Source organism: Primulina huaijiensis, unplaced genomic scaffold, assembly GCF_012295235.1.
Source record: "Primulina huaijiensis isolate GDHJ02 unplaced genomic scaffold, ASM1229523v2 scaffold42781, whole genome shotgun sequence".
NCBI lineage: Eukaryota > Viridiplantae > Streptophyta > Magnoliopsida > Lamiales > Gesneriaceae > Primulina > Primulina huaijiensis.
This window is the reverse complement of record NW_027360306.1, coordinates 441,658-459,990: the sequence shown is the minus strand read 5'-3', so window position 1 is coordinate 459,990 and position 18,333 is coordinate 441,658. Positions and strand designations below refer to the sequence as shown.

Sequence of the window (18,333 nt, the reverse complement as noted above, 5' to 3'; positions counted from 1 at the left end):
ACATTAATTTTATATTTATAATAAAAAAATAAAGATATTAATACACTTTAAAATTACATAAAGAAATAATTCGAGAATTTTTTTTTTCAGGAAATAACATTAGCTTGTGTGGTAAAAGAATTATCAGGCAATGAGTTAAATTTAAATTCAAAAATTTTATTTGATTACGTATAATATATGTTCTAATTTTCATTCAATATTAATATTTTGAGATGATTATGTCCATTGGAAAGACTATTGATATCGATAGTTGTTCTATTTATCATATAAAATATTTTAAAATATATGGTTAAAATTAATTATTAATTTGATGAATTTGAATTTAATAAAATATAAAATAATTGATTAAAATTTGATGTTTAAATTAATCAATGGTATTAATTAATATCGTAGGAAATATTTTTCAAGTATTATTAATGGAATAGTTGATTTATTAGAAGATATTCTCAAACCAAACCAAAAGTTTTTTTCAGAAAAAATTTAAATTATATTTCTTAAATTTTTGGATATGAAATTTTTTTTTAAGTACGTGGGTTTTTCGTTTCAAAATACTCGTAATTAATTTGCTCATTCTTTTCTTTTATCGTAGTTTTGTATGTTTAACTTGATAAAATGAATTATTGAAACACTGTTAGAAATGTGATACTGGTAAATTTAGAGAAACATTGAAATAAAAATATAGAGAAATTTTTCTATATAATTTTTAATATCGCACGCATCTATGTCACAATCAAACGTTTCTTTTATCGTAATATTGTATGTATAACTTAATAAGATGAAATATTGAAACAATATTAGGAATGTGATACCTGTAAATTTAGATAGAAAAAAGAAAGGTAAATAATGAGAAGAAAGTATATTAAAAATAATAATTGGTAGTTATGACATGGATGATTTTGTATCCTAATAATTAATGATATTGGGATATTCATAAGAAACGTGATATTTCTTTCGACTATCGATTTTTTTATCCTAATAATTCATTCGTCCACACAAGTGTTCCAAAATAATAATAAAAAAAAAAACAATCATTTTTAAATTCTTAAGAAAGATGGAAGCTTTGACCATCCTATCTATTTATTGAAATTTTCAATTGTTTCAACCAGAGGATACTTCTACCCACTTAACATCTCACCACTTTTTGGCTCCTTTTTTTTTCGTCAATTGTTTCGTGTAAGCTGTAACCAATCAAAAGATATCACGTATAAATAAATTGGATATATAATGCTCCAAGTCGAAAATTAAATGTTTGCGTATCCATGTTTTCTTCGAATTATTTACCAAGAATCAGTCTCAACTATTCAATATAGAAATTAATAATCGAGAAAATCTCGAGTGTTTTCTGTAGTTTCATGCACTAAAACAATGGATTCCCAAAGATCACGTCTAGTTTTAAATTTCATCGTCTTCATCATCACAAACATTCTTGGATTCGTCAGCTCCCAGAATTATTTCTGCTATCAGGGAAATAATTACACGAGGAACAGTGCATATGAATCTAATCTTAACACTCTTCTATCCTCCCTCTCCCCGAATGTCGATAGCTTCGGATTCTACAACGCGTCCGGTGGACAAAGCCCAGATCAAGTTAACGCCATTGTTCTATGTAGAGCAGATGTGCAGCTTGATGTATGCCGGAGCTGTGTCACTAACGTCACCTCCGAGATTGTACGGTTATGCCCGAACCAGAAACGAGCTGCATTCTGGCATGAATTATGCATGCTGAGATACTCCCACACACCCATATATGGGTTACTAGATACAAGTCCGAGGATTATCGGGCGGAATCCGCGTAATTTCTCGGACCCGGAGAGATATAGTGCAGATCTGAGACAGCTACTGGATCAACTGAGAAAAACTGCGGTTTCTGGAGGATCTTTGCTGAAGGTTGCTGGAGATAGTAGGACTGCGCCGGATTTTCAGGTGGTATATGGGCTGATGCAGTGTACGCCGGATTTATCGGCGGAGAATTGCGATGGTTGCTTGGTTGAGGCTGGTAAAAATATCAACGGATTCCCAGCAGGGTCGAGTGGGGTGAGACTTTTGCTGCCTAGTTGCAATATTCGGTACGAGCTTTCTAGCTTCTACGATGGAACTACGCTGCAGGAACGGGTCAGGGCGGCTGCTGCAGCCACCCCACCACCATCATCGCCGCCAGCAGGTGAACATACGTTTCAAGACATAGTTTCATATTATTATAATATAATTAAAAAAAAAAAAGGCACGGTTAACTATTATCAAGAATATGGAAGACAAATTTGTTGTTTTGACACGAGCTGTTTTTTTTTAAAAAATTTATTATTTCATAATTTCAAGTTACATCTCGTTAATTTTTATAATTTTATTTTATCATTTCAAATTTTAATATAACTTTCTTATTTTTTACAATCATGATATCTTTGAGTATAAATTAAATTAATTATAAAAAAAACTATACATGATTTGACCAAGTGATTTTATGTTTTGAACAAAAATAATTAACAAAAACTTACCAATCACAAAACTTTTTGATGCAGTACATCTCTATCTAATTCGTCGCTAATCCTGATTAAATAATTATATAGCAGCTGATTCAATTTCTGAATTTGACTCGTTCTGCGGACAAATAAGCCGTTATGACGAAAACAATGCCTTTTTTAAGGAGCAATCACTGTGTCCCCTAAATCTTGATGTAAATTGTTTATTCTTCTATGTTGTCCTATGATTATATGAAACTATATCTGCAAATATCTGAAAAATAATAAGAAATAGAGATTTCTCATCACAAATTTGTCAATAGATAAGAATCAATGTATAAGACCCTTCAAAAATATTATCTCAGTTAATTATGTTACTATATGATGTGATAATTTTAATCTTAGTCATGGAACAATTAGTAAAAGATTGATCGTCGAATAAAAAATTTGGTGGCCTACAATGGTTTCATATAATTTAAAATCCTACCTTTGATACGAACGAATGCAAGTGATTTTCATGTCTTGCAGGAAGGAGTAAGAATACAGCCCGAACAGTCATTGCCATTGTTGTTCCGATTGTCGCGATTTTAATCCTAGTTGCAGGCATTTGCGTCTTCCTAAGGCGGCGTAGAAAGAATAAGCGAAAGGAAAAGTTGGAGAGTAAGTGTGATTATTCAGCTAGCTACATGATAAAAGAAAATGGAAAAACAGGACTCATTCATAAAAGATTCAAGTTTATTGATGGTAATTCGCTTTCATTTTCAGAAGGTGTTGATGATATGAGCATTGCTGAATCCATCCAATTTGACTTCAATGAAATTCGAGCTGCGACAAATGATTTCTCTGATGCTAACAAGCTTGGGCAAGGTGGATTTGGCGGCGTGTACAAGGTAATGTATAGAACATTTGTTTTTGTAAGTTAGTTCTGCATTAGGTTGATAAACATTACCTGCTGCAATTTGAGTTTTAGAAAAAGCTATTGATGATTCCGTGACGTCTTTGCAAACAGTTTGCTGAAGTGGTAGAATATATATACCTTGAACACAAAGATTATTTGGTTTGAAGTTGTTCTTGTTTAACAGGGAGTACTTCAAAACGGCCAAGAAATCGCAGTCAAAAGGTTGTCCAGAGACTTCGGGCAAGGTGATAGTGAATTCAAGAATGAGGTGGTGTTACTGGCCAGGCTTCAACACAGAAATCTTGTTAGGCTCCTAGGCTTCTCCATCGAAGGGACAGAGAGGCTTCTTATATACGAATTCGTGCAGAATGCAAGCCTAGACCATTTCCTATTTAGTAAGTTCTGGATTCAATTGTAAAACTATGCTGGGTCATGCTCTGCTAGTAGTTTCTATCACGCGCTTGTTAACCTATACCGAACGGGTTTGTGTGTGCATCCAGATTCAGCCAGACGTTCACAATTGGATTGGGAGAGACGCTACAAAATCATCGTGGGTATTGCCAGGGGACTTCTTTATCTTCACGAAGACTCTAGACTTCGGATTATTCATCGTGATCTTAAAGCAAGTAACATCTTGTTAGATGGAGAGATGATCGCTAAGATAGCAGATTTTGGCATGGCGCGGTTATTTGAGAAAGATGAAACTCAAGGAAACACGAGCAGGATCGTTGGAACTTAGTAAGTCTTACAATCACAACCACCTTCTCTAAGGATGTAGCATTGATTTTTTATTTTTTTTCCAAAAAGGAATAGATGTTCGATACTAACTACATACCTTGGCTATTTAATTCAGTGGATATATGGCACCGGAATATGCCATGCATGGCCAATTCTCTATTAAGTCAGATGTGTTCAGCTTCGGAGTGTTGGTCTTGGAAATTCTGACCGGACAGAAGAATAACGCTTTTAGGAATGGGGATAACCTAGAAGACCTGCTAAGTTCTGTAAGTAAAAACCAGAAACTTCCCTCTTATTTTTATTGTTAGCACCTAAATTTATTAAATCATATAAATGTATCAAATCTTTGCATTCTAAGTTTGTTGAAAGTATTGTATCCGTATGAGATCCATTGTAACAAACACCCTTCCCTAACTAAAAAGAAGCACTGTAAAAATTCGGGTTAACAATGTTTCTGATTGATTCAGGCTTGGAGGCATTGGCGTGAGGGAACAGCTATGAATATGATAGATCCTATGTTGAAAGATGGTTCAAATCCGATGCGTGAGATATTGAGATGCTTTCATATCAGTCTGCTGTGTGTTCAAGAAAATGCTGGGAATAGACCAACAATGGCTAATGTTGCTCTCATGCTCAGTAGTTTCTCACTGACTCTGCCGTTACCTGCGGAGCCTGGATCCTTCGTCTCGGTTAGTTTGGGTGCAGATCAAGTTAATTCGATGGAATTTTCGGAGTCCAGTGGCACGTTGCCAGAGCATAATTCAGCTTCAAGAAATGTTTCCTCAATTAGTGGAGTATATCCCAGGTGAGATTCACCCGGTGCAGCACATTAGATATTAATTCTTGGATCCATTACTTCATTCTAACTTCATCAAAGCTAGCTGCAGTTTGAAGATAAAACATGAGACTAATTAATATTTTCGTTTTGAGCTTGAAACAGAGTGAGAACAATTACGGGGTTTGTGCTATTACAATAGTTTCTTGTTACAATATTCCACTGATTTCATATGTATATATACCTTAGAGATGCGTGGGAAGCATTTACAGTTATAATTATGAATGAGCAAGTCTTTAATCAGACGGTATCACGGATCTTTATTCGCGAGACGGATCAATCCTATCCATATTTACAATAAAAAATAATATATTTGACATAAAAAGTAATACTTTTTCATGGATGACTCATATAGAATATCTGTTTCACAAAATTGATTCGTGAGACCGTCTCACGTGAGTTTTAGCGATTACGAATTTATATATTGAAGTTACGGATATTTTTTCCAATTATATACACGCAAATGTATTCAAAAAATTATATGACTTCTTCGATTCTTCATCTGAATATATGTGATACGGTTGAATCATACTGTTAAATCAGTAAATTAATATATATTTAATTTAGATGTTTTTAAAAATTCAATTATTTAGGAGTAGATCTCTTGTGAGACAGTCTCACGAATCTTTATTTGTGAGACGGGTCAACCCTACCGATATTCACAATAAAAAGTAATACTCTTAGCATAAAAAATAATATTTTTTCATGGATGACCCAAATAAGAGATCAGTCTCATAAAATACGACCCGTGAGACCGTCTCACACAAGTTATTACCATTATTTAGATATATGAATAGTATTCATGTAATGAAATTAGCCATCAGGGGAATATTAATGAATTATTTTACAAATAACTTTTTTAAGTCACGCATGAGAAAAAATTATTGTTGAATCTTTCAAGTGGTATATATCGTCCTATGGTAATTCTAGTTTTTTATTATTATGAGCATTATCGATGATAATTTTTTTGTTTTGAAAAATGTTGAGGTATAAGCTAAATTAAGGGGAACGAGATATAAAGTATGATAATATAATAATAAGATACTAACAAAGAGAGACAAAATCATATAATAAAAATACTAAAATTGATCGTGAAATAAAAAATCTGGTGGCCTAGACCCTAGTATGGTTTTTCATATAATTTAAAATCCTAGCTTTGATACATACGAATGCAAGTGATTTTCATATCTTGAAGCTGGAAATAGTACAGCTCGAACGGTCGTCTCCATTGTTGTTCCGATTGTCGCGAGTTTAATCCTAGTTGCAGGCATTCGCGTCTTCCTAAGGCGGCGTAGAAAGCATAAGCGAAGGGTAAAGTTGGAGAGTAAGTGTGATTATTCAGCTAGCTACATAATAAAAGAAAATGGAAAAACAGAACTCATTCATAAAAGATTCAAAGTTTATTGATGGTAATTCACTTTCATTTTCAGAAGGGGTTGATGATATGAGCATTGCTGAATCCATCCAATTTGACTTCAATGAAATTCGAGCTGCGACAAATGATTTCTCTGATGCTAACAAGCTCGGGCAAGGTGGATTTGGCGGCGTGTACAAGGTAATATATAGAACATGTTGGATAAATGATGAGCAGTGAAGGAAGGGAAGTGAGAGTTGTCCCACGTTTGAAAACGTGTCAGGAATAGTTTTCGTTATTAGCTTCAAGTTTGAGCGAAGGGTTTGGCTCCTAAGGAGTACTAGAAGTTTTTAGAAAGATAAGACGCTGATAGTCTGGGTCTCGGTGAAATACATGCACGCTGCCGGCCAGGCCAGGCCGGGCCGGTGTGTCTCTTGACCATATTAGTCTTTTTAGACAAAATTTTTTTATACTACAAATAATCCCTCCAGCTGCATTGTTCATATTTTTTCTCTCGCATCTTTGCCGCATTCCCTTCTAGTTCACTTTTGTGTTTGAAAGTTCTGCACATGTCGTTCGCTGTAATCAAGACTTGTTGTCCTAAATTCTCTTGATTCGAAGTCGTTGTATCTTAGAGACGATTGACGTCAACGTACAGCACTGTTATACGAGCAATTTTGTCTTGTCGATAAAGGATTCATCTTTACCTCGACTTAGTGCTCTTTGTTGCTGCATATTATTACATTGTCCAATATCCAGATTAATCATAGAACTGTTGTTTTTGTAAGTTAGTTCTGCATTAGGTTGATAAACATTACCTGCTGAACTTTGAGTTTTAGAAAAAACTATTGATGATTCAGTGACGTCTTTGCAAACAGTTTACTGAAGCGGTAGAATATATCTACCTTGAACACAGATATTATTTGGTTTGAAGTTCTTCTAGTTTAACAGGGAGTACTTCAAAACGACCAAGAAATCGCAGTCAAAAGGTTGTCGAGAGACTTCGGGCAAGGTGATAATGAATTCAAGAATGAGGTGGTGTTACTGGCCAGGCTTCAACACAGAAATCTTGTTAGGCTCTTAGGCTTCTCTATCGACGGGATAGAGAGGCTTCTTATATACGAATTCGTGCAGAATGCAAGCCTAGACCATTTCCTATTTAGTAAGTTTTGGATTCTATTATAAAACTGTGCTCGGTCATGCTCTGCTAGTCGTTTCTGTCACGAACTTGTTAACTTATACCGAACGGGTTGTGTGTGCATCCAGATTCAGCCAGACGTTCACATTTGGATTGGGAGAGACGCTACAAAATCATCACGGGTATCGCCAGGGGACTTCTTTATCTTCACGAAGACTCTAGACTTCGGATTATTCATCGTGATCTTAAAGCAAGTAACATCTTGTTAGATGGAGAGATGATCGCTAAGATAGCAGATTTTGGCATGGCGCGGTTATTTGAGAAAGATGAAACTCAAGGAAACACGAGCAGGATCGTTGGAACTTAGTAAGTCTTACAATCACAACCACCTTCTCTAAGGATGTAGCATTGATTTTTTTACTTTTTTTCCAAAAAGGAATAGATGTTCGATACTAACTGCATACCTTGGCTATTTAATTCAGTGGATATATGGCACCGGAATATGCCATGCATGGCCAATTCTCTATTAAGTCAGATGTGTTCAGCTTCGGAGTGTTGGTCTTGGAAATTCTGACCGGACAGAGGAATAACGCTTTTAGGAATGGGGAGAACCTAGAAGACCTGCTGAGTTCTGTGAGTAGAATTCAGAAACTTAAATTTAAATTATATAAATGTATTAAATATTTGCATTCTATGTTTGTTGATAGTATTAGTTACTAATTAATGAGTGCCTTTGAATGCACAAAATTATATGGAGCTGATATTTTTTTTTTTAAAAAAAAAAAAACACATTTAAAAATATCAAATCTTCGGATTTACGGATATTTCTGGATTGTTCAGGCTTGGAGCCATTGGCGTGAGGGAACAGCTATAAATATGATAGATCCTATGTTGAAAGATGGTTCAAATCCGATGCGTGAGATATTGAGATGCTTTCATATCAGTCTGCTGTGTGTTCAAGAAAAAGATGGGGATAGACCAACAATGGCTAATGTTGCTCTCATGCTCACTAGTTTCTCACTGACTCTGCCGTTGCCTTCGGAGCCTGCATTCTTCGTTTCGGTTAATTTTGGTACAGATGTTTCCCCCCTTAATTCGGTGGAATTTTCCGAGTCCAGTGCCAAGTTATCAAGGCATAAATCTACTTCAGAAAGTGTTTCCTCCGCTAGTGGAGTATATCCGAGGTGAGATTCACCAGTGCAGCACATTAGAGATTAATTCATGCCACTACTTTTTTTATTTCATGAAAGCTAGCAGCTGTTTTCGTTTTGGGCTTGAAAAATTGTAAGAATACATCAGTTCACAGGGATGTGATATTTTAAAACATTAATTATGTGAGAGGAACATTGGAGATGGATGATAGTTTTTGACAGTTTGGTAGAAAATTGGTAGATTAAGATTTTATTTTTCAAAACAAAAAAATTATATTTCACGAGTTTTTGGATATGGAATGTTAGTAAGTTGGTCTTCTTGGTAATTACAATTTATATAAACTTAATAAAATTAGATATTGAAGCAAGGGAAAAAAAAATACTAATTGTGGGGAGAGAAAATCTATAATAATGAATTTTATCGTTATATTTAAGATATAATTAATATTTAACAATAACCAAGCAAATGAATATTTTTAAAAATATCAACAAACAATTCGTGAAATATTCATTCGCACTCACGCAAGTGTTTCAAAAGGAAATGGTTATATATATAAATTAATTTCGCAACAAAGACCAGTTGAATACAGTTATTATTGAAAATTCTATTTTTGAGCTAGTATCGTTATGTATGGACAGTTCATAATTGAGTCATCCGTTAATATCTTTACGCTCCAGTTGTTCGTTCTTAAACGTGATAAAATGTGTTAAGATAACTCGCATCGGTTGGACAAAGTTCCTAAAATTTACATAGATGGATTTGGATAATTCTGAATTAATTTTTAGAGGTTGAATTAGATTAAAATCTCAATTTTAATATTATATAATTTTTTATCCTTTCATAATTGTGAGTATATATGTTGAATTTGTTGGATGCTTGACCATTCTATCTATTTATCGAAGTTTGAAAGTTTCAACGAAAGGAAACTTCAACCCTTGCATTTAATTAACATCTAACCACTTCTTGTAGATAAAAGATTTTTCATAGTTGTGGTTCTCAAGCTTGACCATTCAACCAATTATCGAAATTTGAGACTTTCAAAGAGAACTTCCGCCCTTGCACTTAATTAACATCTTGCGACTTTTTGACTCCAATTATTTCATAAATCGTTCGTATTTAAAGGTTAAACCAATCACAGAAGATATTATCACTTATAATTATATCTTAATATAACATAATCATGCTCCGATTAAGTCCAAGAAAACAAGTTTGCGCGTCGTCTCCACGTCTTCTTGGGACTTATTTTCTAGGATAGAAATCATTCTTGAAGAAATTCAATTATTTATTATTAAAGAATTTAGAAGTAACTCCATACAACATCGAGAAAATCTCAAGTGTTTTCTGTAAATTCATGCACAAAACCAATGGATTCCCAAAGATCGAGTCTAGATTTTATTTTCATCGTCTTCATGATCACAAACATTCTTGGATTTGTCACCTCCCAAGTAGGCCCATCTCACTGCTACTTTGATACCAGAAACAATTACACGAGTAACAGTTTATACGAATCGAACCTCAACGCCCTTCTGTCTTCCCTTTCGTCAAATGTCGATAGCTTCGGATTCTACAACGCGTCCATCGGCAAAAACCCAGATCAAGTAAACGCCATTGTTCTGTGTAGAGCAGATGCTCAGGTTGATGCATGCCGGAGTTGTGTCACTAACGCCACCTCTGAGCTTGTACGGTTATGCCCGAACCAGAAAAAAGCTGTACTCTGGAATGACTTATGCATGGTGCGATATTCAAACAATCCCACTTATGGGATACTGGATACATTTCCGACTGTTTACGTTTGGAGTACACGCAATTTCTCGGACCCGGAAAAATATAGTCGTGATCTGAGACAGCTACTTGACGAACTGAGAAGATCTGCGGTTTCTGGAGGACCTTTGCTGAAGGTTGGTGGATATAGTAAGACTGCGCCGGATTATCAGGTGGTATATGGGCTGATGCAGTGTACGCCGGATTTGTCGGCGCAGGATTGCGATGGCTGCTTGGTGGAGGCAAGTAGGAGTGTAGTCGCAGGGTCGAGCATGATGAAAATTTTTTTGCCCAGTTGCAATATTTGGTACGACCTTTCTAGGTTCTATGATGTAATTACGCTTCAGGAACGGATCAGGGCGGCGGCTGCAACAACCCCACCACCATCGCCGGCTGCAACAACCCCACCACCATCGCCGCCGCCAACAGGTAAAAATATATGTTTTCACACGTCTCTATATCTATATACTTCTATATTCAGTTGAACAATATCCACACTGTAAAATTGTCATTTTGACAAAGTCAACTTAAATATATACTTAACCGTGTTTGGGACAATAGTCACAATACCATTTAGAAGATTAGATAATATTTTATCTGACACAACAACTAAAGAATATCTTATAAAAATGACCATTATGTTTATCCACATAAGATACTAAAAGAAGATAATAAAAGGATATACATGTAAATTAGTTAATATGAGAATTGACTGACATATGGAAAATAAAATCAACTTTTTGAGTAGAAAAATATTAGATAACGTACAGGTGTTTGTAAATTATGTTTAACATTCAATGTATTTGATTATTTCTAAATTTTATTTAACATTCAATTTCCATAACTGAAAAAAAATCAGTAATTTAGATATATGAATAGTATTCATGTAATGAAATTAGCCATTAGGGGAATAATGAATTATTTTACAAATAACTTCTTTAAGTCACACATGAGAAAAAATTATTGTTGAACCTTTCAAGTGGTATATATCGTCCTATGGTAATTCTAGTTTTTTATTATTATGAGCATTATCGATGATAATTTTTTTGTTTTGAAAATTGTAGAAGTATAAGCTAAATTAAGAGGAACGAGATAAAAGTATTGTAATTATGATAATATAATAATAAGATATACTAACAAAGAGAGACAATCATTTAATAAAAATGACTAAAATTGATCGTGAAATAAAAAATCTGGTGGCCTAGTATGGTTTCATATCATTTAAAATCCTAGCTTTGATACATACGAATGCAAGTGATTTTCATATCTTGAAGCAGGAAATAGTACAGCTCGAACAGTCATCTCCATTGTTGTTCCGATTGTCGCGAGTTTAATCCTAGTTGCAGGCATTTGCGTCTTCCTAAGGCGGCGTAGAAAGCATAAGCGAAGGGTAAAGTTGGAGAGTAAGTGTGATTATTAAGCTAGCTACATAATAAAAGAAAATGGAAAAACAGAACTCATTCATAAAAGATTCAAAGTTTATTGATGGTAATTCACTTTCATTTTCAGAAAGTGTTGATGATATGAGCATTGCTGAATCCATCCAATTTGACTTCAATGAAATTCGAGCTGCGACAAATGATTTCTCTGATGCTAACAAGCTCGGGCAAGGTGGACTTGGCGGCGTGTACAAGGTAATATATAGAACATGTTGGATAAATGATGAGTAGTGAATGAAAGGAAGTTGGTGTTGTCTCACATTGGAAAAAGTGTCAAGAATGGTCTTCTTTATTAGCTCCAAGTTTGAGCTAAGGGTTTGGGTTCCAAGAGGTACTAGAAGTTTTAGAAAGGGGAAGACGCTGATAGGCTGGGTCTCGATGAGATACACGCGCGCTGTTGACCGGGCCGGTGTGGTCTCTCGACCATATTAGTCTTTTTAGACAAAATTTATTCGGAAAAAGATTTTTTATAGTGCACCCATTTGGAAATAGTGTGTCCCTTAGCCTATCACAGAAAACGGAAAACGTTCGGGTCGGACCAAACAGCGTGTCCGTCTAGAACAGTGCGTCCATCCACAAGGATGCATTTGATCCAGTGCGTCCCTTGGCCTTTCACAGAAAGTTGCGTTTGTATCCAGAAGGTTGTGATCCTTCTACGCAACTGGTGGACTACTACAAATAATCCCTCCATCTGCATTGCTCATATTTTTTCTCTCTCATCTTTGCTGCATTCCCTTCTCGTTCACTTTTGTGCTTGAAAGTTCTGCACATGTCGTTCGCTGTAATCAAGACTTATTGTGCTAAATTCTCTTGATTCGAAGTCGTTGTATCTTAGAGACGATTGCCGTCAACGAACATCATTGTTATACGAGCAATTTCGTCTTGTGGACAAATGATTCATTATTGCCTCGACTTACTGCTCTCTGTTGCTGCATATTATTACATTGTCCAATATCCAGATTAATCACAGAACAGTTGTTTTTGTAAGTTAAACATTACCTGTTGAACTTTGAGTTTTAGAAAAAACTATTGATGATTCCGTGACGTCTTTGTAAACAGTTTACTGAAGCGGTAGAATATATCTACCTTGAACACAGAGATTATTTGGTTTGAAGTTCTTCTTGTTTAACAGGGAGTACTTCAAAACGACCAAGAAATCGCAGTCAAAAGGTTGTCGAGAGACTTCGGGCAAGGTGATAATGAATTCAAGAATGAGGTGGTGTTACTGGCCAGGCTTCAACACAGAAATCTTGTTAGGCTCTTAGGCTTCTCCATCGAAGGGATAGAGAGGCTTCTTATATACGAATTCGTGCAGAATGCAAGCCTAGACCATTTCCTATTTAGTAAGTTTTGGATTCTATTATAAAACTTTGCTCGGTCATGCTCTGCTAGTAGTTTCTATCACGCGCTTGTTAACCTATACCGAACGGGTTGTGTGTGCATCCAGATTCAACCAGACGTTCACATTTGGATTGGGAGAGACGCTACAAAATCATCACGGGTATTGCCAGGGGACTTCTTTATCTTCACGAAGACTCTAGACTACGGATTATTCATCGTGATCTTAAAGCAAGTAACATCTTGTTAGATGGAGAGATGATCGCTAAGATAGCAGATTTTGGCATGGCGCGGTTATTTGAGAAAGATGAAACTCAAGGAAACACGAGCAGGATCGTTGGAACTTAGTAAGTCTTACAATCACAACCACCTTCTCTAAGGATGTAGCATTGATTTTTTATTTTTCCAAAAAGGAAAAAATGTTCGATACTAACTACATACCTTGGCTATTTAATTTAGTGGATATATGGCACCGGAATATGCCATGCATGGCCAATTCTCTATTAAGTCAGATGTGTTCAGCTTCGGAGTGCTGGTCTTGGAAATTTTGACCGGACAAAGGAATAACTCTTTTAGGAATGGGGAGAACACAGGAGACCTGCTAAGTTCTGTAAGTAAAATTCAGAAACTTAAATTTAAATTATATAAATGTATTAAATATTTGCATTCTATGTTTGTTGATAGTATTAGTTACTAATTAATGAGTGCCTTTGAATGCACAAAATATGGAGCTGATATTTTTTTAAAAAAAAAACACTTTTAAAAATATCAAATCTTCGGATTTACGGATGTTTCTGGATTGTTCAGGCTTGGAGCCATTGGCGTGAGGGAACAGCTATAAATATGATAGATCCTATGTTGAAAGATGGTTCAAATCCGATGCGTGAGATATTGAGATGCTTTCATATCAGTCTGCTGTGTGTTCAAGAAAAAGATGGGGATAGACCAACAATGGCTAATGTTGCTCTCATGCTCACTAGTTTCTCACTGACTCTGCCGTTGCCTTCGGAGCCTGCATTCTTCGTTTCGGTTAATTTTGGTACAGATGTTTCCCCCCTTAATTCGGTGGAATTTTCCGAGTCCAGTGCCAAGTTATCAAGGCATAAATCTACTTCAGAAAGTGTTTCCTCCGCTAGTGGAGTATATCCGAGGTGAGATTCACCAGTGCAGCACATTAGAGATTAATTCATGCCACTACTTTTTTTATTTCATGAAAGCTAGCAGCTGTTTTCGTTTTGGGCTTGAAAAATTGTAAGAACAATATTAAGTTTGTGTTATGGCAACATTTTCTTGTAACATTCTACTTGGTGCAGAGCGTATTTGTCCAGTTTTTGTCATTTGGTGCTAAATTTACTCCAATTCGGCCTGATTGACAGATTCTATCTCTAAAATTCCACTCTGTAATTCTTGTTTTCTATCACACATTTTTATTTTATTTTATTTTAGCGTTTTATTCGAAAACTCCAATAGAAAGATATAAAAGATAATGCGGTGTAATCCAGACTGACTTTTAACCGGTGCGAGCTATGATGCATGGCCACTTAAAAAAACATACCGTATCATACTGGGCATCCGTTGAGCATTGTGCGGACCCAACCCCACAGACACCATCACACCAATGAGAGAAATGTGACATTCTCAAAAATGGCAAATGAGATGCTAGCCAGTTAGCTATTATCCTAAGGTTTCATCCTATCGTCTTTATTTATTGTTACATGTGGGGGCTACATAAAATCTCATCGACCCCGATATGTAAGAATAAATATTGGTTCTTGAATATAAAGTGCGATATCCTTGTCTTAGGTTGAACTCAACTCTAAAAAAAAGTGATATATAAGTAAACTGGCACATTTAGTTTAAACTCGTATATATTCGAATCCGGATCCTTTACAATGTTGGTAAAACAGCAAATGATGATGTGTGTCTACATGGTATTTCTTTTAATTTTTTTAAATTTTTCTCACTTTTTTCCCTCTCTTTTTCGCTTTTATCTTCTCTTCATTTTCCTCCATTTTTTTCCCTCTTCCACAAACATTAGCGGACAGTTGTATAAAAAATAATATAAACATTTGTTTTCTTCTCGGCTATTTCATCTCGTCTTCTTTTGTCAATTTTCTTTTTTTTTCTCGTTTTTTCTCTCTCACTCAATTTTTTTTTATTTTTTTATTTTTACAGGAAATACTAAAACATACAAGCTGGTTCGATTTTCTTGTACCTTTAAATGTATAATTTTTAGTTTTACAATCATTGTAGGACATCGGAACACACGATGAATTACCTGTATCTTGTTCAGCACCTCCGGTACCTCATGCATGTCTTCAAACAATTGGAAGTCAATTCAATTTTACTGAATTATTGATGGTATGAATTTTAATGATATCTAAAAAAATTTTAGTGGGTAAAAATCTTAAGCTAAAAAAATATTAATTCTTATATGATAAAATTGATTTTATAATTATATATTCTTATCTAATGTAGGCACAATTTGATCATCCTCACCATTCTCTTGAAGCCATGGATTTCAATGGAGATATATCCAATAATGCTCTTGAGTAGTTTTTTTATTTAAAGAATAGCCGATTAACATTGTTAGTTGAAATGAAGTCTCAAAACGTATGAATTATTTATTTTTTATAGAAATGTGGTGTTGAATTTTAGTTTTTGATATTGCATGATAGAAATGTTCTAAATTTTAATTTAAGCATTAACATGTTAATAGTTTTATATTGTTAAAAATTTTGTTTATTGAAAAAAAAATTAATAATACTCATCAAATTCGAAAAAAATGATACGGTTTTTCACATATAGAAATTTAATATAGTAATTTTTAATTGTAAAATTATTAATTTAACATAAAAGAATTAAAATGTTTATATTATTTCATATAAAACTGTCCGCTAATGTTTGTGGAAAAAGAAAAAAAAAATGAAGAAAATGGAGGGAAAATAAAAGAGAAAAAGAGAGGGAAAAAAATAGAAAAATTTAAAAAAAATTAAAAGAAATGCCATGTAGGCACACAACATCATTTTCTGTTTTATCAACACTGTAGAGGATCCGGATCCGTATATATATATTCATGCACATTTGGAAGTAAACTGTAAATACTACAGATCTGAGAACGTTTGTCTCAATTTACAACATATCCATATTAATTGAGGAAACTTTCGAACTTCTCTCGCAGTAAATATGCTTTTGGCGGAAACTTTCGAACTTTTAATACTAAACATTTTTGTGTGTAAGTTACTAAGTTATACATCGTCAATTCATGGAAAAACAATGTTAATTAATTTTTATATTTAATATTCTCTCTTTCCCACTTATTAAGCAACATTTCATTTTTAGTCGATTATATAGTATAATTTTCATCTTTATGTTATATTTCCTACTATTTTACCTATTTACCCATATTAAATTAATATCATTAACTACTTGTATGAATTTTTTATTTTTTATCTAAGAGTAAAGTAGAAATTTTTTTTTATAAAATTTATCTTTTTAAACAATTTCTTAATTTTGAAATTTAAATGAGTGGGACGGAATGAGTACATTGGAGCTAGTTAATCTGTAAAAACATGTTTCATTGAACTCTACGCCTAGGTATCTGTGACAACTAGTCAAAACATATATTTATTAATATGATTTGAATTCTACACGAAGGCAATATGATAACAAGTCCAACGTTATATATCATTCGGCATTCGAATGTAAGAACGTTCACGTAACCATCTGTGGAGATGGCGGCATCATGCTCCATATCGATGGCGTCAATGGCCATTCCATTATCTCATCCTTGACCGCCGTCTCACACTTGGTCCTCTTCGGCTCTCTCCCGAACTCCTGCTCCTCCTCCCCGGTGCCTGCCGGCGACGCGTTCTCCGCCTGCTGAATCTCGAGGGGGAAGTTGAGAATCGCCTTCCTCCCGCGCAACTCGAACGCCGCCCTGTCATATGCTCTGGCTGCATCCTCCGCGGTGTCGAAAGTCCCCAGCCAGATTCTTGTTCCCCGCCGCTTCGGGTCCCGAATCTCCGCAGCGAACTTACCCCATGGCCGCTGCCTCACGCCTCTATAATGTGTGTTCGGCTGATGATGATTCGACCCGGAGAACTCGATGATCCACTCACATTCATTCGCCTCCGGGTATTCAATCTCCAGCGACGGCTTCCTATCACTTGCTCTCGGTGCCGTAAGGTCGATCATTGGAGGACCATTATATTGAGTTTGCTCCAGAATCTGAGATTCATCAGAGCTCGAGAAATCAAGTATATACTCGGCGTTACGCTGAGCACTGCTGGAAACATACGAACTAAACAAGTTCGTATTATCCTCCGCAAAAGAAAGTGGGGTGGGAGAATATTCACCCAAAAGATGCATTCTGATATATTCAATGGCCGAAACTTCATCCGGGTTCGCCATTGGAACCAGCTTCGATTTGAGAGGATTAAGTATTTGGTCGAGTGTGGAAACAGTAGAGCAGAATTGGTCGCTTTTGAGTTTGTGTTTGTGTTTGCATATATATTTATAGAGTGTCATATTCACGAGGATGAGGTTTCGTAAATTGTTCCTACAACGAAGAGTTTTTGGTCAAAAGACTTTGACTTTTTATATATTCTTTACAAAGGGAAATCATGTTGATTTGGTCTTGGTTGAATTTACACCGTTGGATGTGATGACTTTTCGCCGAGATGGCATTTGGATTTTGGATTAACGGTTAACTTCTTTCCTGAATGGTTCCTTACCCTCTCAGGTCGTAGGGTAGAAATCACCTTCTTTTATAGGATATCAACAAAAATCTGTATTTTATTCCTCAATTATTAATTTAATTAAAGGTAAAATTCGATTTATCATGCATTCATTAATGTTTTGAAGAAAATTTTCACTATACTCGTATTGAAATCTTTGTAATCATGAACGAACGCATATGAACGAGAGACTCATATGATCTAATGATTTATTAACAAAAAATTGCTAGACAACTCTCTAGTTTGAATAGAATATCTATTTAGTTAGAAATTAATGCATTGACATATCAATTCAATACACTAAACCTTGTTGGGAATATGGATCAAACTAAAATATCAATGTTTTGAAAATTCTGTGGAACTTTATTTTGAAATCAAGTAGTGGTCTATCGATATTCCATTAAATGATAAAAGATCATGCGCATAAATATTTATTTAAAAAACACAAACACCATAAGTCTAAAAGTACAACCAACACTCAAAAG

At 34.9% G+C, this 18,333-nt stretch overlaps 4 protein-coding genes across 5 annotated transcripts; 3 read left to right on the top strand and 1 right to left on the bottom strand.

The window, feature by feature from the left end:
* The first annotated feature begins 1,269 nt into the window (after positions 1 to 1,269).
* On the top strand, positions 1,270 to 5,155 carry LOC140969816 (cysteine-rich receptor-like protein kinase 15). The gene is made up of 7 exons (XM_073431295.1): positions 1,270 to 2,161; positions 2,985 to 3,116; positions 3,222 to 3,346; positions 3,539 to 3,749; positions 3,855 to 4,092; positions 4,208 to 4,358; positions 4,560 to 5,155. The coding sequence occupies exons 1-7, from the start codon at positions 1,366 to 1,368 to the stop codon at positions 4,899 to 4,901; spliced, it is 1,995 nt and encodes a 664-aa protein (XP_073287396.1). The 5' UTR covers positions 1,270 to 1,365; the 3' UTR covers positions 4,902 to 5,155.
* Positions 5,156 to 6,106: 951 nt separating this feature from the next.
* Positions 6,107 to 8,704, top strand: LOC140969817 (cysteine-rich receptor-like protein kinase 15). The gene is made up of 6 exons (XM_073431296.1): positions 6,107 to 6,251; positions 6,358 to 6,482; positions 7,233 to 7,443; positions 7,548 to 7,785; positions 7,902 to 8,052; positions 8,260 to 8,704. Exons 2-6 carry the CDS (start codon positions 6,372 to 6,374, stop codon positions 8,605 to 8,607), a joined length of 1,059 nt encoding a protein of 352 aa, XP_073287397.1. The 5' UTR covers positions 6,107 to 6,251; positions 6,358 to 6,371; the 3' UTR covers positions 8,608 to 8,704.
* Positions 8,705 to 9,749: 1,045 nt separating this feature from the next.
* LOC140969828 (cysteine-rich receptor-like protein kinase 29) lies at positions 9,750 to 14,526 on the top strand. Of its 2 annotated transcripts, XM_073431325.1 has the most exons (7): positions 9,750 to 10,761; positions 11,607 to 11,735; positions 11,842 to 11,966; positions 12,904 to 13,114; positions 13,219 to 13,456; positions 13,569 to 13,719; positions 13,917 to 14,526. In XM_073431325.1, exons 1-7 carry the CDS (start codon positions 9,936 to 9,938, stop codon positions 14,262 to 14,264), a joined length of 2,028 nt encoding a protein of 675 aa, XP_073287426.1. In that variant the 5' UTR covers positions 9,750 to 9,935; the 3' UTR covers positions 14,265 to 14,526. The 2 variants fall into 2 exon arrangements, with proteins under 2 accessions (XP_073287426.1, XP_073287427.1); XM_073431326.1 differs by lacking the exons at positions 9,750 to 10,761; positions 11,607 to 11,735; positions 11,842 to 11,966 and adding an exon at positions 12,300 to 12,412.
* A 2,163-nt stretch (positions 14,527 to 16,689) lies between these two features.
* Positions 16,690 to 17,600, bottom strand: LOC140969845 (ethylene-responsive transcription factor 6-like). The gene has a single exon (XM_073431356.1). The coding sequence runs from the start codon at positions 17,520 to 17,522 to the stop codon at positions 16,824 to 16,826; it is 699 nt and encodes a 232-aa protein (XP_073287457.1). The 5' UTR covers positions 17,523 to 17,600; the 3' UTR covers positions 16,690 to 16,823.
* Positions 17,601 to 18,333: the final 733 nt, after the last annotated feature.